This window comes from Monodon monoceros, unplaced genomic scaffold (assembly GCF_005190385.1).
Source record: "Monodon monoceros isolate NGI ecotype Baffin Bay Population unplaced genomic scaffold, NGI_Narwhal_1 Super_Scaffold_3, whole genome shotgun sequence".
Lineage (NCBI taxonomy): Eukaryota > Metazoa > Chordata > Mammalia > Artiodactyla > Monodontidae > Monodon > Monodon monoceros.
The window spans coordinates 20,692,554-20,719,020 of NW_021703780.1; the positions used below are offsets into that span (position 1 = coordinate 20,692,554).

General features: G+C 42.0%; 1 protein-coding gene across 11 annotated transcripts in view; it reads right to left on the reverse strand.

Annotated features, from left to right (window-relative positions):
* Positions 1–26,467, reverse strand: part of RIPOR2 (RHO family interacting cell polarization regulator 2) — a 212,127-nt gene that overhangs the window by 38,278 nt on the left and 147,382 nt on the right. For 10 of the 11 annotated variants that reach the window (XM_029243121.1, XM_029243125.1, XM_029243123.1 and 7 more), the window contains exons 2-8: positions 19,136–19,262; positions 15,015–15,170; positions 14,205–14,283; positions 12,188–12,211; positions 9,288–9,341; positions 5,545–5,694; positions 1,361–1,424 (exon numbers count right to left, since the gene is read on the reverse strand). In XM_029243121.1, coding sequence (XP_029098954.1) covers positions 1,361–1,424; positions 5,545–5,694; positions 9,288–9,341; positions 12,188–12,211; positions 14,205–14,283; positions 15,015–15,170; positions 19,136–19,262 — 654 coding nt within the window. The remainder of the gene's footprint in view (positions 1–1,360; positions 1,425–5,544; positions 5,695–9,287; positions 9,342–12,187; positions 12,212–14,204; positions 14,284–15,014; positions 15,171–19,135; positions 19,263–26,467) is intronic. The other variant, XM_029243122.1, reaches the window with a different exon arrangement.

The following is a 26,467-nucleotide window of genomic DNA, read 5'->3' on the forward strand; positions in this document are numbered from 1 at the left end:
CGCGTGGGCAGCTGAGGGTCAAGGTCATGTTGATTGCAGGTACACTCAACCAGAGCAGCTCTACGGACATCACACTTGACAGAACACTTTGCCTCCTGAGTTAGGTGACTCATTGGAAAATTAAGCTCTCCTGTCAAGCACTTAAAAAAAAAGCGCCCCTTTTCTACTCCCTTAATGGCAAAACGCAGACAAGAGGGTGATTAAATCCCCATTAGCAACCCAGGGATCCAGCTGCTAAGAAACCTCAGAAAAGGAAAGGCACACAAACTAGCCCTTCTCCCTGCGGTGAGTGGGTGAGTGGCCCAAACTCAGAAGGAAGATGGACTCGCTGTGATGGCTGCTCATCTGAAGCCCTGTTGGCCACTGAGCTGTAAATCTGACAACACCTGAAGGATGCTCCGTTTTCTACAACCAGAGCTTTTAGTTCTGAAGATGCTTGCAGTACAAATCAACAATGCTTTCAGAGTAGGACTTCCTGGAGTCAACACCAGAAAGGCACTGGGAAAAAGAGGAAAATGCACAGTCCTGTGTGGGTTTAACACTAAAAAACATTTAAAAATAAAGAAGTTGGTAGGTCGTTTATAGGAAAGTAGAGCATAAAGGAACAAACTAAATGACACCACCAAGAAGCCAACAGACAAGTCTAGAACGTGGGACATTCTGTACAACAGTGACATGTTGAAGGTGACAACAGTGACAACAGCTTCAACATGACGAGTCAATGGTAGGAAAAAAAACAAGGAGGCGTCTGTTTTAGATGAAAGGAAACTGAAAAGAGATTTCTAACGACCAATGATAATGCATGGACCTCATTTGAATCCTGATTTGAATATAACTGATTTGAGTATAACTCACTTTTGAGACCACCAGGTCATTTGCTAATGGAATGGATTCAAAACAAAGGCATATTCATTTTATTAGAAGTGATAATACTTGCACTGTGGTGTCCCTATCATAAGATGTCCCTATTCTTTAAGAGAGGCACATTGCAGTCTACAGGGAGAGACTCCCACACCTGGGTTTTATTTCATCAAAGGAAAAACAAAGACAAGAAAACAGATGAAGCAAAGGTGGCAAAATCTTGCTGATTATTAAATGGAGGTGATGGGTCTATGGGAGTTCCTTATAATATTCTTCCATGTTTGTGTATGTTTGAGATCCTGTCACAGTAAATATTTAAGTATGTAGGCAAGTCTCAGGACGAGAAGGTTCTGGAGCATCAATAAATTAACATAAGTGGGGAGGGTTGAGAGAGAGTGGCCCAATATCTTTGCAAGGAAAATAAAAACGGTGTGTGATGTCACACTTCAAGGAGCTAGGCGGAGATGGCACCCCACTCCATGAAAAGGAGGAAGAATACCTTTCATCTTGATGGAGAACTCCCCCAGCTGCTTCTCCAGCTCTGCTTCAATGGTGCACATGTTCTAAGAAGAGCACAGGAGGCCAGCGTTAGGGCTACATTTCTTTCAAAGCACAGGATGTTCTCACAGCAGTGGACAACCACTGCTCAAATGAGAGGCATTTACCTGTTTGCAGTGAGTTACACGTATGTAGCAAATCGTCACAAAATATTTGACCTAAGCCTAAGCAAGCCTTCTAGTGTACCGGCAATTTAGAGCATAGAAGACCAAGTTAAGTTACATCATAAACAGTCAGACAAATCCAGAATGTGGGAGATTCTGAAAGAACTGGCCTGGATTCTATAAAAAGGCAGTAGAATTATGGGAAAAAAAAATTTTAGATAAAAGAGATTAAAGTGACATAACAACCAAATGCAATGTGTTAACTTTTATTCCATCCTGATTTGAAAGTAAATAAACTAAAACAGGTATAAAAGACATCATTGGGCCAAATAAGGGAAATTTGAAAATGCACAGGATATTAGATAATTCTATAGGAGGACTGGTAATTTTCTTAGATGTGATAATGGTGTGTGGTTATGCAAGGGATACACATGTTACATAGGTTATCATTAAAGGATCTGTGCTAAAATATTTATGGGGTGAAATGGCATGTTATCTACCATTTACTATCAAATAACTGAGTAAAAAAGGGAAAAAAATCGAACATATGCAAGAGAAGAAAAGCAAATATGGCAAAACATTACCAAATGGAAGTCTAAATAAAGGTATATGATGTTCAACATACTAGGCTTGACTTTTCTGAAGGGCTGAAATTTTTCTTAATAAGAATTTGGGGCAAAAAGAGCTCAGGAGGGCTTCCCTGGTGGCGCAGTGGTTGAGAGTCCGCCTGCCGAGGCAGGGGACACGGGTTCGCGCCCCGGTCCGGGAAGATCCCACATGCCGCGGAGCTGCTAGGCCCGTGAGCCATGGCCGCTGAGCCTGCACATCTGGAGCCTGTGCTCCGCAACGGGAGAGGCCACAACAGTGAGAGGCCCGCGTACCGCAAAAAAAAAAAAAAGAGCTCAGGAGCTCAGCTGTACTCAAAGTGAATGAGGCAGAGTTCCTGCTGCCATGCCCTGAGGCCCTCAAAATGATTCTTGGGTTTGACAAGCGTCCTCTCCTCACTCTAATGTTGAGGGACAGTAAAGGCAGAGGAGCCACACCATCTATGCCTGTGGTTAGATATCTAACCACTCGCACCCTGCCTCCTCAGTGTCTGAAGACCTAAACGGAGCAATCGCAGTCAGAAATCAAGAGGAAAAGTGCTGTGGCCCTTCTGCAGCATGGCCAGTTTAAGCTTTTGATGCCACCTCTGGTGCTCTAAGCAGAAGTCCCCGTCCCATCCCCCTGCGTACACACACACACACACACACACACACACACACACACCCCTGCCCCCCAGGGCAGCATCTGCAAGCTTCTTCCTCCATCCCAGCTAGGGGCTCGGACGCGTGGCCTGGGCAGCTCAGTGAGCACAGACAGGGGCTACTTCCATTTGGATTTTGTTTGCAAAGGAATTCAGAATTGATTTGCAAGCTAGAGGTGCTGACTCTTAAATGTTGGTACCTCAAGTAGCTTAGCAAAGCTGGGGAAAACTCCTGAGGTTGAGTTCTGTGCAGCTGGAAAGTTTCGAAAACAAAGTCTCAGTTTTGTAAACCAATTTTCTTCCTCAGAGCACTGGGTGTCTCTGGGAAGGAATGCATTACTGTTTCTAGAAATACATCAACGATGTTATCACGCATGTCAGGACTGCGACCAGTGTCTTTGAAAAACTTGGGGGGCAGCTAGTTTAACAGCTGAGGACATCCATGGTCAGAATTGCCTTCTGTCTCACCCAGGCAGCCATGGATGCACACTGCTGCCCTTGCAAAGGCACCCAGAACCATCTATTCCTAAACCCTCTTTGGGATAAAATGCTGGTTTTTGTGGTTATGTGAAGATACGAATCCACTTGATGTCAAGTGAGGTAGGAAGCTACAGAAGTCTTGGACGTCTTTCTCCTCTTGCTGAAATTACACTCTACATCTTTGAATTTGTGAGGAAATATGATGCCATGTCTTGGCGCTTGACCACCAGGGGGTATTTCTGAAACAACCGACAAAAGTTCTGGGACAGGCACCGGCTGCCACTCGGTCCTCCTACGTGTGTACTCTGAACGGCCTCCTTCACTGGCAACTGCTCTTTTGATTTCATAGATGTGTGGAAATGAGGTCTCATGAACTAGGGCTGCTTCGAAGCCAGAGATTCTTAACCTGTGCTCCATCAGCTTGGATGGGGAAAAAAGAAAGTCACATCGCTATTTCCACTAACCTCTAACTGATATCTAATACGTCCATACATCATGAACATAGAAAACACGCCGCAGCCGTATGACTAGTACCTGTGACTTAGACCTGATAACAGTCACGTCTATGTTCATGTCACATCAATTGTTGCAGGTACCTTGAGAAATCATTTCTATTTTTCATTACTTTCAAATTGCAATAGTTATTGGAGCCACTGCTAAATCTTGTAGTTTGATGAGTTAATAAGGCAGCAGTCTTGTACTGTATCACACATTTGATTTTAAAAATATTTTGATCACTGTACTGACAATATTGAAATAACTATTTCTTTCTTTTTTTTTTTTTTTTTTTTGCAGTACGCGGGCCTCTCACCGCTGCGGCCCCTCCCGTCGTGGAGCACAGGCTCCGGACGCGCAGGCCCAGCGGCCATGGCTCACGGGCCCAGCCACTCCACGGCACGTGGGATCTTCCCGGACCGGGGCACGAACCCGTGTCCCTTGCATCGGCAGGCGGACTCCCAACCACTGTGCCACCAGGGAAGCCCGAAATAACTGTATTTCAATATAATTTGTTTCCTTTGAATTCCTATGGGTTTCATTTTATGCATTCAAAAAGCATTCTCCCAAATGGAGAGAAAGAAGCCCTGTTTTAGACCATGAAAAAAGACAAATTTGGTTCAGACAAGAGGCAGGGCTGGAGGGTTACACAGGAAGCAATGCTGTGGCAAGTCATCCAAGACATCCCTCCCGTCCCAGGGCTGAGACCGGATGCTCAGCTCTGGGAATTGTCCAGCAGACCCTCATCAGGCCGATGACTTCATTCATGAAATTGGATCTTTGAACAAAGACACATGGGAGAATGAGAAGTGCTGCTTTAATAATTCAGTCATTTCATCAAAGGCACTGGTTTCGGGTGACCCCCAGAGGAGTGAAGACCTCCCTGTGTCATATGTTTGGGCCCCAGAGACAGTCAGAAAGCAGGAAAGCACGCTTCTGTTCATGGTTCTTTATCTCGCCTCCTTTAAGATAGAAGGGAAATTTCTTACAATAAAATAATCGTAGGCAGGAGGTGGGTGAACCCAATATCCAGGGCAGCCATCTTAACCACAAGGTCTGTTCAATTTGCAGGGATAAAGCTAGACTAGATTGTACACTAGAGAATCTGGAAGTGCATTTCAATGACCAATACCAGGGCATTTGTGACTTACTCATTTGCTGAAATTTTTAACATGCATTCGTAGTCTATTTGTGCAGAGACTATACACATAAAGAAGTATAAGATTTGGTCAGTGAATGGCTTCACAGTGTCTAAAATCTTGTGGATTTACACGTCCATGAACAAACCTATTACCAGGCACTAGGAGGTGAGTGCCTGACAGGTGACGCTCACAACAGAAAGTCACATGGTCTGGAGTTCACAGAAGGCTCTAAACAAAAATACAACCAACAGGGCTCCCCTGGTGGCACAGTGGTTGGGAGTCCGCCTGCTGATGCAGGGGACACGGGTTCGTGCCCCGGTCCGGGAAGATCCCACATGTCGCAGAGCGGCTGCGCCCGTGAGCCATGGCCGCTGAGCCTGCGCGTCCGGAGCCTGTGCTCCGCAACGGGAGAGCCCATGACAGTGAGAGGCCCGCGTAACACACACACACACAAAAATGCAACCAACAAAACCACCCGAGAGCCATTTTAAACAGCTCCACCGATGGCCTCAAGGAAACACAAGACAGGCAAATAGTAAAACGTCTCTCTCTAAAGAGTAGAATGAGGTTGAGGGTGCCATTCCCCTGGTTCTTAGCAGGTATCGACAATTCAGATTGGGCCAGGTGGGGTTCAGCAGCCGAGCAGGTTGACACATACCTCTGTGTACTCTTTGTAGCTCCGGTGGATCTCTGACAGGCTCTCCCGGGCAGCTTTGCTGGCAGGGGACGTTGCGAAGGCTTGCTTCATCTTGCTGGCACCATCTTGGAGGCGTCTTTGGATACAATAAGCTTCATAGAGTTCATCTACCTGCCGGAATCAAAACAGAAACACAAGGGACATAAATATTTGTCACACTTGAAGGAAGTGACATTGGCCATTGTTAAGTGCTTAAGGTACTTTATGTTTCTGACCTCAAAAGGAGAATCTTGTAGAAATGTCATCCTTTTAGACAGATCCATCATTTTTGTTTTAGCCACATGATCCATTTTCTATTTCAAACTGGATTTTACTCTGAGCTCTCTTTTCAAATGACACAAAATGAAAATGAACTTAACGTTGGTGGACTGCACGAGACAAGGTTTAGATAATGAAGACAGGAGTCTTTTATATAAGGAACGAACACTGGAAGAGTGTATGCAGTTTCAAACCAATGTGAAGACGTTGCATTATACTGGGCTATTATCACTTTATTTTAAGAGAGTGTCACAAGGTGATATTCACGCATCCAGATTTAGATTTTTTTAAAAAAAAGAACTCAAGGCTATGTATCGAAAACGATTTTTGTAAAGATGTGGCCCAACAAAAGAGAGAAAACAAAGGTAAGTTATTCTTAAAATTAGGGTGAAGCATGACTGTTAAAACTTAACAGACTGAACATAATAACTGACATTTTGGGCATGTAATTTATACCACAATTTAAAAAAGTAAATGGGAGGAATGGAAATGAACATTTCTCTGCAGTACCTCTATATTTAGGCTTTTAAATAATAATATACCCATTGCAAATGGCTATTGATCATATTCATTATATAAGCCTGACAGTCACTTAATACTTCTAAGGCAGTGATTCTCAATCAATCCAAGGTGATTTTGATATTCAGGGGACATTTGGCAACATCTGGAGACATTTTTCGGTGTCACAGCTGGGAGGTGTTACTAGCATCTAGTTGGTAGAGGCCATGGATGCTGCTAAACATCCTGTAACACAGAGGACAGCCCCCTACAACAAAGAATTATCCCCAAACATCGATAGTGCCTAGGCTGAGAAAACATACAGCTATATCTGACGATACTTATCTCTATAGTCTCTTGTCCTATCTTCAATTATCAACACACCAACCACAGTTAACTACAGGAATTATTAGGTAGATTAAGAAGGATATCACCAGACATTATGTTTTCTGGGAGGCAGTTATCTACCTAGGACTGCTTGAATTTTTCATTTCAGTACAGACTTTGTTCCCTCAAAAAGGAGGCTACAGTTGTAGAACCAGAAGAAGGTAGAGGTGAATATGATGGACTTCAGGGTTTAACATTCCCCTTTTGTTCTGAAGGCAAACTTTTGGCTGATCACTAAAAAGCATTACTATTACCTGTTAATAGTACAATTTTCCATAGTTGCTTTCTCTATACAAATGTCAATGACACTTAGCTTAGCATATGAATGTTAGTTAAGAGACTGAAAATGATTCTCTTGGTTAAAAGCATTCTTCGTTGCTCTTCAACAATTCACTCCACTTCACTGAGAGGAATCGTCAAAACTCCGGAAGGAACAGTCTTTCCTCTTTGGGGTTGGTGGGTTTGTCTCTGAATAAGAGGGAGGTGTAAGACCCAAGGGGTTGTGGCATATCTGCTGATAGGATCCTTTGGTTGGGTGACTAGCATAGAGGGTGGTTTCCATACATTAAGGCTAAGCTAAGACTCACTCGGTGAGCTTGTTAAAATGAGGATGCCCAGGCTCCACTTTGAGATGCTGATTCAGTAGGTTAGGGATGGGTGAGGAGTCTGAAACTTTAAGTAAACAGTGCAGATGGTTCTGACGCGGCCGGTCCCCTAGACACTTAGAAACACAAGAGCTGATATCTCTTCGGATGCAGGCCGGGCTGTTTCACCCGTATGGCCTTCCGGGGGACTGTCCCTTCAGCCCTTCCCCCACTGTAGTCCAAAGACTGTAATCCTGTCAACAAGGAAACTGCTAACTGGACCACTGGTATAGCCCTAACGACTTAGTATACTACTTTGCATTTAAAGAAAAGTTTACCCTTGCTTTCATTTAAATATCAATCTACCCTAGCCAAATGGAGTTAACCTTTAGAATAAAGGATAACTATGTACTCACCTAAGCAGAAACTGGCCCATCTGTAGGCAAGAATTTGTCTTACCTATAAGTCAGCAGTGGCTCTCACCAAAATAAACCGATTAATCAATTAAATATCATTTGTTAGGATTTGTTAGGGATCCATCCATAAGATGCTGCAGATAGAGGACTTCCAACCTTTAATAACCACTAGGATTGTTATATCTTACAATGATGGATACAAGATGGATAAATACTCTCTTACCTAATACTAATTGTTTTCTTGGTATTTTTCCGAGTAAACAGAGTAATTTCAAAGCTTGCCCGCCACATAAATATCTTCTAATGGATGTAATTGTTTGTTTGTTTATTTATTTATTTAGGCTGCACCGGATCTTAGTTGTGGTACGCAGACTCTTAGGTGTGGCAGGCGAACTCTTAGTTGCAGCCTGCATGCAGGATCTAGTTCCCCGACCAGGGATCAAACCCGGACCCCCTGCACTGGGAGTGAGGAGTCTTACCCACTGGACCAACCAGGGAAGTCCCTGTTTTATTTACTGAGTTGAACAGAAATAGGAGCAATTGCAGATTTGCCAAGGTAATAAATATCTTTCAAAGTGGGAATGGGAATGTACAACGGCAGTAGCATATACATATGTTTAGATCATCATAGAATTTTAAACTGGAAAGGATTCTTAGGATCATCTAGATTGACTATGTGCACCTACAGCCTCACTGCATGGAGTGGAAAGCCAAGGTCCACACAGATGTTATAGCTCAGTGAGTAAGTGGCAGAGATGGGACTAAAACCTGGGGCTTCTGACCACTAGTAGAGAGAACTGCTAAAACCTCCAGTCTCTCCACTTGGAACACAGGATGATGGGTGCAGATAAGCACGGGAATTGACAATGGTGTGATCCAGCTGCCCTCAAAGGGACATTGCTTCTAGGTTGTACTGATACCGCCTGATAGTGTCCAGAACAGGGTCGGGGGGATAGTCCCACTCCACGTTAGGCTGGTGGGACCATCAGTCAACTATTTGTAGGGTTCAGGGCTGGATGTCAGGGACCCTGACAAACTGGTGTACGTAGAGGGGGGCAATGAGGATGAAAAGGAATCTGGAAACCCAGCCATGTGAAGAGTGGAAGGAACTAAGAGCTTGAGAACGATTGAGGGAGCTACATGACAGCTGTTGTTAAGTACTTTAAAGGCCTTCATGAAGAAGGCTATGGGGGTACCAAGTTGTATGTGGGACCTGAATGTAAAGTTAGGCAAGTGTGAAGATTTTCATAGGTCAGCTTGGTTTAATCTTATCTCTAACCAGACTGCATCCTCTACCAGGCACCGTGCACGCTGCAAAGGAAACACTTAATAAATTATCTGTTGAACTGAAGCAGAGTAAACAATGTGCTAGGTAATCAGGCTCTCCATTCTTATGTTTTTTCTACAACTTTACTGCCTGTTGGAGGATTTAATTGCTGATCAGCTTAGGAGTCAATTGGATAAGAAATTCTCCATGGACTAGAGGCTGTGCTCAGGCCAAAGGTGTACTGATCAGTGACAGAACTGAAAAACAGGCAAAGGCAAGAGGAACGTCAGTTACCTTACTGATGTGAAACTCCAGGCGTCTCACGTATCTTTCAATTGTTTTAATTTGCTGGAATAAAAGAAGAAATTTGAAAAAGTACAGCCATTTACAGTTCCACTGATTAGACTTGTGTGACTATCTTTATTATCTCATACTCAAAAGTACCAGAAGATGTTAACTATTTCCCCTTTCCTCCTATCTCTGTTGCTACTTTAAAGATTCTCTAGTATCAACTTAGAAAGTATTTTTTAAAAAAATATTGAATAAATACTCTGAGAGATGAACTTGAGTTAGCTATTGGAATCCTCATGTTTAACATTGAGAGGGGCCAACCAAATGGAATTCACTGGATTTCTGGCAGGACAGTATCATATTGGAGTATACTTAAGTTTCTTCATAATAACATTTTATCAGCTCAAATATGAACTCGCCCCCCCCATTTTAATGTCTCTGAAATGGGGTGCATTTTACAACTGCAACTGTCTGTGCACGCCCCAAGATAATCATAGTTGGTTATGTGTCATCTCTTCCATTTGAGTTATAAATATTATCACATGCGTTAAATTTAATTACCCTTTAAAATATCTGCAAACAGATTATACTATGATTCAGTATTTTTTTAAACATATTTATTGGAGTATAATTGCTTTACAATGGTGTGTTAGTTTCTGCTTTATAACAAAGTGAATCAGCTATACATATACATATACATATATCCCCATATCTCCTTCCTCTTGGCGTCTCCCTCCCACCCTCCCTATCCCACCCCTCTAGGTGGTCACAAAGCATCCAGCTGATCTCCCTGTGCTATGCGGCTGCTTCCCACTAGCTATCTATTTCACATTTGGTAGTGTATATATGTCCATGCCACTCTCTCGCGTCGTCCCAGCTTACCCTTCCCACTCTCCATGTCCTCAAGTCCATTCTCTACATCTGCATCTTTATTCCTGTCCTACCCCGAGGTTCTTCAGAACCTTTTTTTTTTTTTTTTTTAGATTCCATATATATGTGTTAGTATACGGTATTTGTTTTTCTCTTTCTGACTTACTTCACTCTGTATGACAGACTCTAGGTCCATCCATCTCACTACAGATAACTCAATTTCATTTCTTTTTATGGCTGAGTAATATTCCATTGTATATATGTGCCACATCTTCTTTATCCATTCATCCGATGATGGGCGCTTAGGTTGTTTCCATCTCTGGGCTATTGTAAATAGAGCTGCAATGAACATTGTGGTACATGACTCTTTTTGAATTATGGTTTTCTCAGGGTATATGCCCAGTAGTGGGATTGCTGGGTCATATGGTAGTTCTATTTTTACTTTCTTAAGGAATCTCCATACTGTTCTCCATAGTGTCTGTATCAGTTTACATTCTCACCAGCAGTGCAAGAGTGTTCCCTTTTCTCCACACCCTCTCCAGCATTTATTGTTTCTAGATTTTTTGATGATGGCCATTCTGACTGGTGTGAGGTGATACCTCATTGTAGTTTTGATTTGCATTTCTCTAATGATCAGTGATGTTGAGCATCCTTTCATGTGTTTGTTGGCAATCTATATATCTTCTTTGGAGAAATGTCTATCTAGGTCTTTGGCCCATTTTTGGATTGGGTTGTTTGTTTTTTTGTTATTGAGCTGCATGAGCTGCTTATAAATTTTGGAGATTAATCCTTTGTCAGTTGCTTCATTTGCAAATATTTCCCCCAATTCTGAGGGTTGTCTTTTGGTCTTGTTTATGGTTTCCTTTGCTGTGCAAAAGCTTTTAAGTTTCATTAGGTCCCATTTGTTTATTTTTGTTTTTATTTCCATTTCTCTAGGAGGTGGGTCAAAAAGGATCTTGTTGTGATTTATGTCATAGAGTGTTCTGCCTATGTTTTCCTCTAAGAGTTTTATGGTCTCTGGCCTTACATTTAGGTCTTTAATCCATTTTGAGTTTATTTTTGTGTATGGTGTCAGGGATTGTTCTAATTTCATTCTTTTACATGTGGCTGTCCAGTTTTCCCAGCACCACTTATTGAAGAGGCTGTTTTTTCTCCATTGTATATTCTTGCCTCCTTGATCAAAGATAAGGTGACCATATGTGCGTGGGTTTATCTCTGGGCTTTCTATCCTGTTCCATTGATCTATATTTATGTTTTTGTGCCAGTACCATACTGTCTTGATTACTGTAGCTTTGTGGTATAGTCTGAAGTCCAGGAGCCTGATTCCTCCAGCTCCGTTTTTCTTTCTCAAGATTGCTTTGGCTATTCGGGATCTTTTGTGTTTCCATACAAATTGTGAAAATTTTTGTTCTAGTTCTGTGAAAAATGCCAGTGGTAGTTTGATAGGGATTGCACTGAATATGATTCAGTATTAAAGGTCTCGTATGTACAGAAATGTGTGGAAAGAAACAGCATCATATATAACTTAAAAAATATATCTACATTTAAAATAGACCTAAGAGAGTTTTGTCACTAAGTATAAAATACATATTTTAAGTGAAAAGAAAGAACTGTGTCACAGTGTAGCTGTAATCACTCTTTTTCTTAGTGGCAAATAAGATAATGATGTGTTTTCCAATCAAAGAGGTCTTCCATTTGATGAAATATGATAGTTCCCATTTAGAGAGAACACAGGTAAGGACCTTCAAACCCTTGGGAAATTCTTAAACTTAACCAGAACACTGAGAAACCCTGCAACCAGGTGACTTTTTTTTTCTTTACAAAAGTGACCTTAAACACATTATTGGGTCTGTAGATCATAGTACTTATGATCTTTCATCATCCTCATTAGATAAAAGCATGAACTTTTCTAGGATTAGAAAAATCATCATTTCTCTAGGATCTTACTGTACCTAAGCAAGCATCACTGACTTCTCCTCAAGGATGAAGGATTTTATTTCCCAGTAACTCCCCAACACAGAACAATAACTTACCTTGTCTAGGTCATACAGCACACCCTAAAATTAAAAAAAAAGGAGTATCTGGATTAAAACACATCTTCCTCAAAACCGTTACTGATATGAATCAAAGGATTTTGTCTGCATTTCTGCATTGTCAGCGAAATAATGATTAGCCCCATAATGTCTGTTGGACTTTTTGATATTCGCTTTAAAAGAGTAAATCCGTGTTATTTTAAATAATAGTAAGAATACTTTTAAGAGCTAATATTTATTTATACTCTGTGTCTCCAGAATTCTACCCAGTCCTCTCTGCCTTCTGGGAGCCTTAAGACGTTCACTTGCTTTGGGCTCTCCTCTCTTACATAGTGAGGGACACATAAATTCACGTCCACTTAAATGTTTTTTTAAATGTTTTTAACATAAAAAGTAGCAGTGATTATATGTGTTAAAAAAAAGACTTGGGCTTCCCTGGTGGCGCAGTGGTTGAAAGTCCGCCTGCCGATGCAGCGGACATGGGTTCGTGCCCCGGTCCGGGAAGATCCCACATGCCTCGGAGCGGCTGGGCCCGTGAGCCATGGCCGCTGAGCCTGTGCGTCCAGAGCCTGTGCTCTGCAACGGGAGAGGCCACAGCAGTGAGAGGCCCACGTACCGCAAAAAAAAGAAAAAAAAAGACTTGCCTTCCTGTTTAAACACATAAAAATTGGCATTTAAGAAGAGCCCTTGAGAGTGGTGAAAGCTTTTCACAAATTGTTTTTAAAGCAAGTTTATTCCTGTGTGCTCACAATATCACAGTATAATCAGTACTCTAAGCCCACATCCCCCATCAGGAGGGTTTTTATGGAACATGAGGTCCTGCTGGAAGCTCCTCCATCCATACACCATTGTTCTCCAAGGAGGAACATTTGTTGCCATTGAGGACTGCCAGGGACATTCAAAAGCTCTGAAGGCCACTCCACATTGAGTTCCACATAAATGGGAGCAATTTATCTTCTAATATTATTAGAATCTAAAACTTTTAACTCCTATGAAGGCTTTAACCTCTAAGCCTTTGAAAAGGATAACATCTTTTTAAAAAAAGAAGGTAACAGCTATTCATGTATATGTGTACCTCGTATCCATAGACTTTTCCTGGGCTTTCTGATGCCTTAAAACTTTAAGGCATAATATCATTTAGAACTTAACAAAATCATTTAAAATCATTAGAAACACCTCTTCAAGAGACAAGTCCTCACAATTCATTAGAGTAAAGGAAACTTGCAAGCATCTCCAACAATACAGTGTGTAGTTGAACTGGCTCAAGGACGCCTCTGATTTCTTCTACCAATGACCTCTTGAGCCTCCTTTTCCTCTCAGGTATCACTGACCTACTACAATTTTAAAAAATTGGATATAAAGGAAAGTTCTGGGTCCCAAATGCTGTACTAACAATATGGTAGGCAAACCCCAACTTTTCATTTCCTTATATTACTTGGGAAGAGGAGTATAGGGAGTTGGCTTTTTTAAAGTATTTTTTCCTGGGCTTCCCTGGTGGCGCAGTAGTTGAGAATCTGCCTGCCAATGCAGGGGACACGGGTTCGAGCCCTGGTCTGGGAAGATCCCACATGCCACGGAGCAACTAGGCCCGTGAGCCACAACTACTGAGCCTGCGCGTCTGGAGCCTGTGCTCCGCAACAAGAGAGGCCGTGACAGTGAGAGGCCCGCACACCGCGATGAAGAGTGGCCCCTGCTTGCCACAACTAGAGAAAGCCCTCGCACAGAAACGAAGACCCAACACAGCCACAAATAAATAAATTTAAAAAAATAATAATAATAAAGTATTTTTTCCTGATTACAAAGTTTGTCTGCATAAACATGCTTGGAAAATACTGGAACATATGAAGCATTAAAATAAACATCAGGAAACACATGGCACTTTGTCCCTTGGATCTGCTTTTCTTGAACTTTCTTCCTTGTCCCCATGTCTATCCAGTAAGAGAAGTTAGCCAAAACAAACAAACAAAAAACCAAAAAACCCACTGTGTTAACACCCTAAGGATTAGATGGTACCTACCAGGCGAGAGTTTCTTCTCATATCTTTTAACTGAGCTGTCAACTTGTCCAGCTCTGTCTGGTGAACCTCCAGATACTCACTGCAAAGAAAAGAGACGTGATCGTGAACTCTGTGACTGTCAAGTGGAATCTGATGCTGATGCTGACCTTTCCCTTCTAAAGGGGGGGCATTAAGAACCTGAACCTTGCTCTGTGGAGCACAGAGCTGGCAGGGAAGAGGCTCTGCATTTTCCTAAACTCTCCACATTTTGAAAGATCTAGCAGTTGAATCTGATACTATCCAGATAGTCAAAAAGGAGAATGCCTATGAGGCTGGCATAGCAGGAAAGAAAAACCAATGTGGAGGGAACGGCAAGAACTATGGAGTCAGTCCTGGATCTGGGCTCACAGAATTCTATCTAGTTCCATAGGACACTGACAGTATGCATCTCACCACATACTAGGGAAGTTTTATTCTGGACAAATCATTGCTATAATATACTCAAGAACGTTTTAGAACGCTTCTTCAGCAATATCTAAAACAGATATGCCTGTCTACCAGTGTTTAAGTAAAATACAATATTACACAGAGTTAAATATAAACATATTACTATTTCAGGTCTCCTTCAATGTTTGGTTATGATATGGAAACCCGATCAAGTTCATATCTTTGGGACTCATTTAAGGCTTCCTCAATTTTGGTGCAATAATAAAACAACTACTACAGAAATAGACATTCTAAAATTATCTCATAAGACTAGCTTTTGTGACCCTCCCAAGCACTTTAGAAAGGAAAAAGGTTTCAGTGCATTATTAGGTTTGATGTTCTTACTCAAGTCCATTCTTCAAAGCCCTGTAGACCTCTTCCACCCTTTTAGGCTGAGGCTCTTTGGGAGGGCTGCTGTTTTTGTATCCTAAATTGTGCATTTTCTTCAGTTTGGCCTGAGGCTTCTTGAGAGCAGAGGGATTTTCAATGAAGGAGTTACATCTACGGAAAGAGAAAAGAAAAGCTGAAATTGAGTCTTGGTCATCCAAAACGATCTGACCAAAGAAATGCCTTTTAATCATCTTGTGTTTGTGTCAGTGTCTTTTGGGGAAGGTAACGTTCCCTTGTATATTAATAGATCTGAGCCATCCTTCATTTAGTTTTGTGGTGTTAGAGTTAACTGCTGAAATCTGGAAGCTTTGCTGGGCAGTAGTTACCCAGAGTCAAAGCCTGGATTCAGGTAATGTACACTCTGAGTGAAAGCATGTCACATCACTGAAACCTCACGGGAAGCCAAGAACAAACACTTCTAGGTGGAAATAATGAACAGGCAGAAGAATGTAATTCAGCTAAAAAAATATGTGCACTATGTGACATCAGGCATAAGCGTCTATTAAATTTGACTGGGATGTGCATGAATAATTTTTAAATAAAGGGCCATAAGCGTGACAAAGGGCTAATGCTGTATATAAACACATCTTATTTTATTGCACTTCAAAGATATTGTGTTTTTTCACAAATTGAAGATTTGTGGCAACTTTGTATGTCAGATGATGGTTAGCATTTTTTAGCAATAAAGTATTTAACTAAGGTATGTACAATTTTTTTTAGACATAATGCTATTGTACACTTAATAGACTGTAGTGTAAACATAACCTTTATATGCACTGTGAAACCAAAAAATTTGTGTGACTTGCTTTATTATATTTGTTTTATTGCAGTGGCCTAGAACCAAACCTGCAGTATCTCTAAGGTATGTCTGTAGTGTTAAAGTAAAGAAAAGCACACATAGCTGGATGAATAGACTTTTTAAAAGTTTATTTATTTATTTATTTATTTTTTGGCTGCACCGAGAGGCTTGTGGCATCTTAGTTCCCCGATTAGGGAGCAAACTGGGGTCCCAGCAGTGAAAGCACTGAGTCCTAACCACTGGACGGCCAGGGAATTCCCTTAAGCTTTATTTTTATGGAGTAAACTTTGTTTAGGTATAACATGAAACTCAACATCCCTGTTAGTGGCAGGGAGGCAGCCTACAGTGGTAAGATGGACACCTGGTAACTTAAACCCAAACTACTGATCTGATTAGGAAGCTCAGAGGCCAGACTACTCACTGACCCAGCTATTGAGTGGAAAGCCGTGACCTCTGAGTCTGGTAGGTGTCTGCTGTGCACCTTCCAGGTTAATTCTTACTTTCCTCTGCCATTACCGTGTGCACCAAAGGGGACAATACAGGTCAAAGCACATAAGACCCCTAAGAATGTAAGATCTTTATCATGTCAGAAAAACTGAGGACGAACTTTACTCCATGTTACCTATTTCACTACCTGTGTTCTTTTTCTTGAGTTCCTCTAAGTCCTATTTTAGATGAGGGGAGATTCTAGGGAAACTGAAGACTAACATTCCCAAGCTTGTGTCTGAAAGACATCTGCTCCCCAGAGTCAGTCTGCAGAGTCGGTCTTTATCGACTACGTAACTTCAAACCAAAAATAATCTCCCAAATCTGGAATCAATGGAATGTGCTTCAAAAAGGGGTGCAGGGTGGGCTTCCCTGGTGGCGCAGTGGTTGAGAGTCCGCCTACCGATGCAAGGGACGCGGGTTCGTGCCCCGGTCTGGGAAGATCCCACATGCTGCGGAGAGGCTGGGCCCGTGAGCCACGGCCGCTGGCCGCTGAGCCTGCGCGTCCGGAGCCTGTGCTCCGCAGTGAGAGAGGCCACAACAGTAAGAGGCCTGCGTATCGCAAAAAAAAAAAAAAACCCCAAAAAACAAAAAAACAAACAAAAAAAAGGGGTGCAGGGTGATTTCAAACTCTATTACGAAGCTATAGTAATTAAAACAGTATGGTATTGGCATAAAAACAGACACATAGATCAATAAATAGAGAGCCCAGAAATAAACCCACTCATATATGGTCAGTTAATTTACGACAAAGGAGCCAATAATATGCAATGGGGAGAGAATGTCTCTTCAATAAATGGTGCTGGAGAAACTGGACAGCTACATGCAAAAGAATAAAACTAGACCCTCTCTTACACCATATAAAAAAATTAACTCAAAATGGACTAAAGACTTGAATGTAAGACTTGAAACCATAAAACTCCTAAAAGAAAACATAGGTAGTAAACTCCTTGACATGGGTCTTGGCTATGAATTTTTTGAATATGATACTGAAAGCAAAAGCAACAAAAGCAAAATTATACAAGTAAGACTACATCAAACTAAAAAATAAAAAGCTTCTGCAAAGCAAAGGAAACCATCAACAAAATAAAAAGGCAATCTACTAAATAGGAGGAAATATTTGCAAATCATATCTGATAAGGAGTTAATATCCAAAATATATAAAGAACTCATACAACTCAATAGCAAAAACCAAACAACCCAGTTAAAAAATGGGCAGAAGATCTGAACAGACACATATCCAAAGAAGACATACAAATGGCCAAAGGGTACGTGAAAAGATGCTCAACAGCATTAATCATCACGGAAGTGCAAATCAAAACCACAATGGGATATCACCTCACCCCTGTTAGAATGGCTATTATCAAAAAGACAAGAAATAACATGTGTTGGCAGGTATGTGGAGAAAAGGCAACCTTTGTGCACTGTTGCTTGGAATGTAAATTGGTGCAGCCCCTATGGAAGACAGTATAGAAGTTCTTCAAAAAATTAAAAATAGAACTACCATATGAGCTGGCAATTGCACTTCTGAGTATTTAACCAAAGACAATGAAAACATGAACTCAAAGATTTCTGCACCCCCATGTTCATTGTAGCACTATTTACCATAGCCAAGATTTATGGAAACAAGCTAATGTCCAATGAATGGATGAATGCATAAAGAAATTGTGATACATATATATATGGCTGAGTAATATTCCTATATATATATATATATAGGAATATTACTCAGCCATAAAAAAGAATGAAATCTTGCCGTTTGTGACAACATGGAAAGACCTCGAGGGCATCACACTTACGTGAAGTAAGTCAGACAAAGACAAATACTGTACAATCTCTCATACATGGAATCTAAAAGAAAAACAACAAAAAACCAAACTCATAGATATTGGTGACTGTCAGAGGCAGGGAGTGTGGGCAGGATAGAAGAAATGGGTGAAGGAGATCAAAAGGTAAAAAAAAAAAAAGGTAGCAATTCAAATTAGGGGGAAAGGGCTTCCCTGGTGGCGCAGTGGTTGCGAGTCCGCCTGCCGATGCAGGGGACACGGGTTCGTGCCCGGTCTGGGAAGATCCCACATGCCGCGGAGCGGCTGGGCCCGTGAGCCATGGCCGCTGAGCCTGCGCGTCCGGAGCCTGTGCTCCGCAATGGGAGAGGCCACAACGGTGAGAGGCCCACGTACCGCAAAAACAAACCAACAAACAAACAACAAAAAAAAAATTAGGGGGAAAAAGACTACAATATATGGTGTTACAATGGATATATATAAAAAGCCTTTATTGTTCTGTAAGAAAATATGTAAATATTCACCCCCAAAATAGGCAATGGATGTGAATGCACTGGTTATTCCCAAAATAAATACAAAAGACAAGTAAACTTACGAAAGCACATTTAACCTCGTTAGGGATGACATAGAAGACTGGAAAAGATTTTTAGAAAATGCTCAGTATCAACAGATGTGTGGATAAAGGTAAATCTGTTGTTACTGGTTAGAGGATAAATGGGTTCAAACATTTGGAGGCACTCTGGCAAAAGGCATCAACAGATCTGAAAGAAATGGGGTGGGGGTAGGGAGAGCTATACATATGTATTGCTAGCTTGTCCTAAATCTTCTTTGAAGGAGGAATTCTAAATGATAGAAATTTGGGGAACATTACATCTTTTTCATGAAAGAGATGAAAATAACACAGGTGTGTGTTTTGACAAGGCCACATGCACACGGACCCTCTTCAGAGCACCAAGGCTCACATCCCTCTCAAGCTGCGTCCCAGGAGAGAAGCACACACAACTTGCCTGGATCGCCTCTCCTGAAGGCCACTGAACCCCGCAAAGGACTGGCTCCGGATGATCCCATTGGGCCCTCCAGGCGAGAAGGACTGGGATCCTACCAACATGATTTCTGGGAGTCTGGCTGGCAGTCCTACAAGACAACAGAAAGATTAAGGCAAATTACAGGCAGGTTCAAACAGAAAACACGCGAAGCTTGTCAACGGTAATAGGAGGTGACATGAGGAAAGGTGAGTCATGAGGCCATTAGATGCTTGTAAGACTTCTTGCCTCCGACATGTTCTTTTTAAGCCAAAGGGTTCAGCTCTCAGGTGGACCTGAAGAAACACATGAAGATGTAAATAAATATAAATTACACACCATTATCAGTTACTTTAGGGTTCCTTCAGGGATTATTTTTTTTTAAACAAGGTTCAACCATACCCTCAAAATACTCAAAAACTTTGGAATGTTTCCCTCCATTTAGGACAACAATAGCAATAGCAAAAGGAAACAAATAGGCAAGTCAAGTTTCAGATAGGTTCTGCGTGACATTCAAAACACAGTCCAGTCTTAGGGTGGAATTCTACACTTAGAAGTCACAAGGCTAAAAACACTAGGTTTCTTGAGAGATGAACTTACTTAAACTTGTTCTCCCTTTTTCTACCCTTAAGTATATTTTGAAAGATAAGATCGTGCTGCTCTTGTGGCAGTGATAAAAAAGAAGAGCACAGAGAACGCTCACAGAAGTAGTGATAATCTAGGTTATGATAAGAACACAAGAGAAGAGGCAAGAAAGGTAAAGGGGAAAATACAGCAGAAGGCACACACCCTATTTCAGTCGTTAGCTCACCTTTTATAAAGACTCACCACCACTGACCAAGACACGTTGTCAAAATACAACTTCAGCTGGACAGAAGCCCAAGATTAGTTCCCCCAAAGGACTGCCCTAGAACAGTTAGGTAATTCTATTCCCTTTAGATCAGGAAGAGTCAAAGCACATACCATTGTCTTAGCAGGTAACCTCAGTCCAGAGAGGGGGATGGGCTAGCAGGAGAAAGGGGACACAGCCGCTGTCCAGACTAAAGATTTCCAAAGTGGGCAGCCACTAATAGCATCAATAGTTGCCCTTTAAAAACCCAGCAAACAGGGCTTCCCTGGTGGCGCAGTGGTTGAGCGTCCGCCTGCCGATGCAGGGGACACGGGTTCGTGCCCTGTTCCGGGAGGATCCCACATGCCGCGGAGCGGCTAGGCCCGTGCTCCGCAACGGGAGAGGCCACAACAGTGAGAGGCCCGCGTACCGCAAACAAACAAACAAACAAACAAAAAAACCCCAGCAAGCAAGCAAGCAAAGCTAGAAAACAGCAGCAAAACACTCTTGTGTCCATCTAGATGTAATGGAAAAGCCAACTTCACTGGGCCCTACTCAAAGCTATTTGAAGCAGCTCAGCCAAGGGAGGGGGTTTGAGTGAGTTACTTCCCCAGAGAGAGAACAAACAGCCCCCTTCCCCATGAGGCTGCAGGTTGCTAAATCCCCTCCTCCCCACCCACCCCAGGAGAAAGCAGCTCTGAGGAAGCACACATGCATTCTTGCTGACTCACTTGGCAAGAGGCTTTGCAATGAGCAACAGGTTGCTCTTTGATCTGGGTAGGACAGGCATCCCACCCAGTCCAGCTAGGGATGGAGACAGGGAGGCTTAAGTTTTGGAACATTCTCTAGAATTTTAAATTTTAAAAGTAATGACGTAGAAGTATGCATGTGCAATAAAATTAATATCTAGTGCACGAATGGCAGGACAAAATGTGGTGCAAATAAGACTCTTTCTGGTTACTTGCCCCACCCCCAAGTTTCAAAAATAACCATGATTCACATAAATCGTTAATGGGGTTCTCTTAAGTGTCCTTTGCTGCTTACTAAGCCGTCTGTCTAGTTCTCGTTAAAAACGCCTTCTTAGGTTCATAAAGCACGCCTGCGCTATCTTTGTATCACATGCAAACGCAGCAAATATCAAGAAAACGCAATAAATATCAAGAAAAAGATCCAGAAAATTTAATCAATATCAGGAAAACATGTTCTTTCTGTGCCCAATAATTTTATAACCTAAAACCCACCTCAAAGTCTCAATGTGGCAAATTTAATTAGTATTGTATCTCATTTTGTAAATCATTGTTCAACAGGTCTGTTGCATCATGGCGTTCTTTGGTCACAGGGAAAAGACTTAAAGTATTTGAACTATTTTAACTGCGTTATTGTCTTGTACTTCCTAGCGATTATGCTTTTAAACCAAAAAGATTTTTTTCTCTTATCCACTGGATCAGTAGTTTCACATACTCCCAGGCATTCTGACTTAACTAGTATGGACCTGTGTATTGGGATTTTGAAAAGGACCCCAGATGGTTCTGATGCTCCGCCTAGAAAAGAAAAAAAGGATGATGCTGACTTGGTTGAAAATGTTCAAACTTCAGTTACAATCATCTCCTACAATTTCTCAAATGTCCAACTTTTAAAAAGTCTTAAATAAGCCTCTCTTTGCAAAGTTTAAATGTTAAATGAATTAAACATTAGAACTGGATAGTGAAATAATTTTCCTTCTTCCCCTTTTTCAGTAATAGGTAAGAAAGCTTCTTGAGAACAAAACAAATGTTTGTCCTGGATTCTGAGTTTGTAAATTGCTTCGGGATGGATAAAATCCTCAGACGCTTTTCATTACATTTACGTGTTGAATGGATGCCGCTGGGAACAGGAAGGGAGGTAAGTGGTTTTGCCTGTCTGGTCTTAGAAACGGTTATTATCTATCAGAAAATAATTCGACTGATAGCTGGCTTAGGCTGAGATCTCTATCCTGCCATCAATTCCCCTAGAGGCTGGCTCACTGCCTAAGGAGAGTCATAAAATAAGTTTGAGGGCCTCTGCACAAGGTCAGGCTCTTGGAGAAAAGGAGTAGGTTGGGAGAGGGGAGAGCAGGTGGGTTGAAGGATAAGAGTACGCAAAGCACCTCCCCGCCCACACCCCTAACTCTGAAGTAGGGGTGACAGTTCTTTTCTCTTTTTCTTTTTTTTTTTTTTTTTGCGGTACGCGGTCCTCTCACTGTTGCGGCCTCTCCCGTTGCGGAGCACAGGCTGCGGACACGCAGGCTCAGCGGCCATGGCTCACGGGCCCAGCCGCTCCGCGGCATGTGGGATCTTCCCGGACCGGGGCACGAACCCGTGTCCCCTGCATCGGCAGGCGGACTCGCAACCACTGCGCCACCAGGGAAGCCCAGGGGTGACAGTTCTTTGCTACTACTCTTCCAATGGCCTCAGCCATTCCCCTGTGGCTAGTTATCCTGCAACTCTGTTATCATCTTCTTGACAACACCACTCCCACCTCTTGGAGCCCTAAGTCTTCAAGCCGCTCCCTGGCTTCCTAGAATCTCACAGACCTGCTTACTTCCAGCAAAACTACCCTTAAAGCTACATTACTCATTTTCAGGCTTTAAGGACTTCAAACTGGTCCCTTGTCATTTGCATTTTAGTAGCAGATGCTTCTTTGAACCTTTACCTAAAGAAAGGACTGAAGTAGAACTGCAGTATCACTGCTGGTAGGGGTATAAAGTGGTACCGAAAGTTTGGAAGACAACTAGGTAGTATCTACTATTTAAAATGTAAAACATACTTATCCTTTAATATGTCACATCTACTCTTTGCTATCTCCTGTGGAGAAATACTCAAGTTCACAAAAAGTTATATACAGGGATGTTCACGACAGTTAATGTAATAGCGGAAAAATGGAAATGATGTAAATGTTAATCATTACAGGAATGGTTAATACACTGTGGCATAACCATAGCAGTTAAAAACAATATGCCCACATAGAAAGATCCAGCCCCCCACCCCGACCCGCCCGGCCGAGGACAAATTGCAGAACAAAATAGAGTATGATACCAGGAATGTTGAAAACAAAATATAAAATTATGTACATGAATAGAAAAATTCTGAAAGTATACACAGTCTATGAAGAGGTGGGATTGAGTAGTAGTCAGAAACATTTTAATTTTTTCTATATTGTTTGCGTTTTTATAAAGGAAATGGATTTATGTATGATTGATATGATGCAAAATTCTCTTTTGAAACTGCAGACATCTGGAGTTGTCTGGAGTTGGGACTGGAGAGGAGAGAAAGCTCAGATACAAGAACATATCAGATAGCTTTGATGGGTAACGGCTATATTTATATAGTTTATATTCGTAAGTCCTGAAGAGGAGAAATATAATTCTGAGAAATAAGGTATTAGGTTTCATAAATTCTGATTACAGTAGAATAATTCAGATTCCCCAGTGAAGTTCCCATTATGAGCTCTGAGCTATGTACCAACTTCTTTATTTTGATCTGAAGGATTTTTAGAGATGGTACTGTACTCCTGGTAGGACGCACTATACCCAATACGTATTGTCAAGGTTCACCAAATACCATATCTAATAAGCACGAAATTCCACATAAAAAACCACAAGTCCTTCCTTGGCTGCTGCTACTTGAAACTCCTGGCGCTTTGAAAAATGTTTCCAGTCCCTAAGTTACTGACTTCTCACCTGGTCTTTCCGAAAATGCCAGCAGAACTAACATTCATTTTTGCGCATTAAATCCCAGAAAGGTCTCAAATCTTAGGCAAACGATAAAGCTGCTGTGCTTTGCCCCTTACTTTGTTTTGTCCCAGGAGGCCCAGGCTGTTACACCAGGTGGCCACCCGTGCCCTGCCATTCCCACAATCCCTGGAAAGAACGGAATCTTTCTGGAAAGAATCCCCAGCACCTTGACTAAGAGTTGAACAAACCCTACCATTCTGAGCCGAGTCTCTTAGCACAGAAGCCAGAAAGTCACAGTTGTTTCTCTTCTCGACTCTTCATACAGTGAAAACCGCTGCCTTCTCCCTGGCTATGCAGTGCTAAGATCCACCTGAACACATACCGGAGTCTTTTGAAATTAAAATGAGTATAGGATTTCATGTGTTCTGATATGACACGGTGATACAAGTACACGGGGCCTTGGTGGGTACCACGAGCCACCAGCCGACCGGAAGTTCCTAGTTTGTTTGAATTAGAAGGTAGCTTATCAGATCAGCAGGCAGTTTGGTAACAGCACTGAGCGTGGCTGGAGATGGCAGGGTCTGGGGAGGGGGCTGAGGCAGACAAAAAAAGATCAAGCGTCAAGAGGTCCCCCTTCATCCCACCAGGTCTCATGCTTGTTTAGATCAGAAATAAAAGGGACAATATGAGCGCAGTTCAGAGCGGGGAAATAGCCAGTGACCTGGAGAACACAGAGATAACCTGATTCTTAAGAATAAACGAATGAATGATAGAAGTCAACCTTGGAGGGTTGCTTGGAAGACAGGCAATGAAGGGCATTCGTCACACAGCAGGGCTACGCACCAGACCCTAAAATGCAACTCCTGATGGTGCTACCAGTAGAAGTAGTAAAAATGGAAGAAAAATGCTTTGAAAGTTCAGTCTAGGTGACAGTTCCATTTCCCATTACATTTTTATAAACTGGTATCCTGACTTAAACTTTCTTGTAAGTTTGATTAGCCTGAGTTAGCAAGCTTCTCTACCCAAATGTGAACAATTCCTCTCGGGGAACCCCAAGGTTAGGTAAGACAGGCCAGCCTCCTTTCATCACTTCTTGGGCATGAATCTCCAAACTGACGAGTTCACAGTAGAAGTGTTAGAGGCATTGATTAACTGATATGGTAACTGGACAAAGCAACCGGTCAGCTAGAAGGAATGTTAATATTGATCGTTAGAGTTAAATATACTAAGACTCATGAAAGCAAATAGGAATCATTAGGTTATTTTTAGTTTTTCCAAGCATAAAAGCACTCTGCTGTATTAGGAAAATACAGAGAAGTAGAAAGAAGTCAGGGCAGGGAGGGGGAGGGAAGAACCATATTGTTTTCTAGCACCCATCGATAACCACCAGCAGAATTTTGGTGCATGTAATTTTCTTCAACTCTTCCCTTTCCGCATAAAACATAAGAATTTTGAGCACAATGCATGTTAAATTTTGTATCCTGCTTTTTCTATCATATTCTTTTTCTAAAAAATTAATTAATTAATTAAATTTTGGCTGCATTGGGTCTTTGTTGCTGTGCATGGGCTTTCTCTACCTGTCGAGAGCAGGGGCTACTCTTTGCTGCGGTGCATGGGCTTCTCACTGCAGTGGCTTCCCTTGTTGCAGAGCACGGGCTCTAGGCGTGTGTGCTTCAGTATTTGCGGCACACAGGCTCAGTAGTTGTGGCACATGGGCTTAGTTGCTCCGCGGCATGTGGGATCTTCCCGGACCAGGGATTGAACCCATGTCCCCTGCATTGGCAGGCGGATTCTTAACCACTGCGCCACCAGGGAAGTCCCTATCATATTCTTTTTTTAGAGGTATGTCGAGGGGTTTATAAATTAGCTTTTTTCTTCAACTACCTTTAAGAGGGTACTTAGGTCTACCCCACATTCTATGTGCTACCTTGGATAATAAAAGGGAATCCATACAGCCTATATTATATATGCCTTTTATTTCTGATTTTAAAATATGGTCAAAAGCAAAGTGGACCCTTGCCAGGATGACACCCGGGCCTCTCTATGGGAGACGGGGGAGCAGATTAGCATTTGTACATGCTGGAGTTGCAGGACATCAAACATTATGAAATTTAAAAAACAACAGCTGACATCACTGTCTTAAACCTGGAAGAGCAAGGTTCTTATGGTGTTTTCCTTTTTTTCATTTAACCAAATTCTCTAATATAGAACACAAACAGGTAATTCTGGAAGACCCCCACTATGGGCAGAAAATATAACAGACATCTGTGATTTCTGAATGAAGTTAGTAAGGACATCTCAGTTCTCACCAAAGCATTTGTCGTGGAGCGAAAATGTTGACTTAGAAATCAACAGTTGCATAGCTACAAAGCTACGCCATCTCCACGTTAGACTGAGACCAACCCTCTGAGATAAGGCAATGGTCAGCTGGCAGGTTGCTGGAGTGACAATGCTGGCAAAAGTAGACAATTCTACAGTCAACCCAAGTGTTGGCCTGGTGCCAGGGATGGGAGCAGGCAAAGGACCATGAGAGAACTTTTGGGGGTGGGGCTGGAAGTGTTCTAAAACTGTGTTGTGGTGATTGTCGCAGAACTGTATACATTTACTAACACTCAAAATGTACACTCAAGACGAATTAATTTTATACGATATATGAGTTTTACATCAATAGAGCTGTCGGAAAATCACTATCAATTTCCAGAAAATGTTATCAGTCCTTCTGCAAGAGGAAGTGCCAAGGAATCAGGACCCGAAAAGGAAAAGCTCGATCAACAAGCCACCACCTGAGAGTTGAATA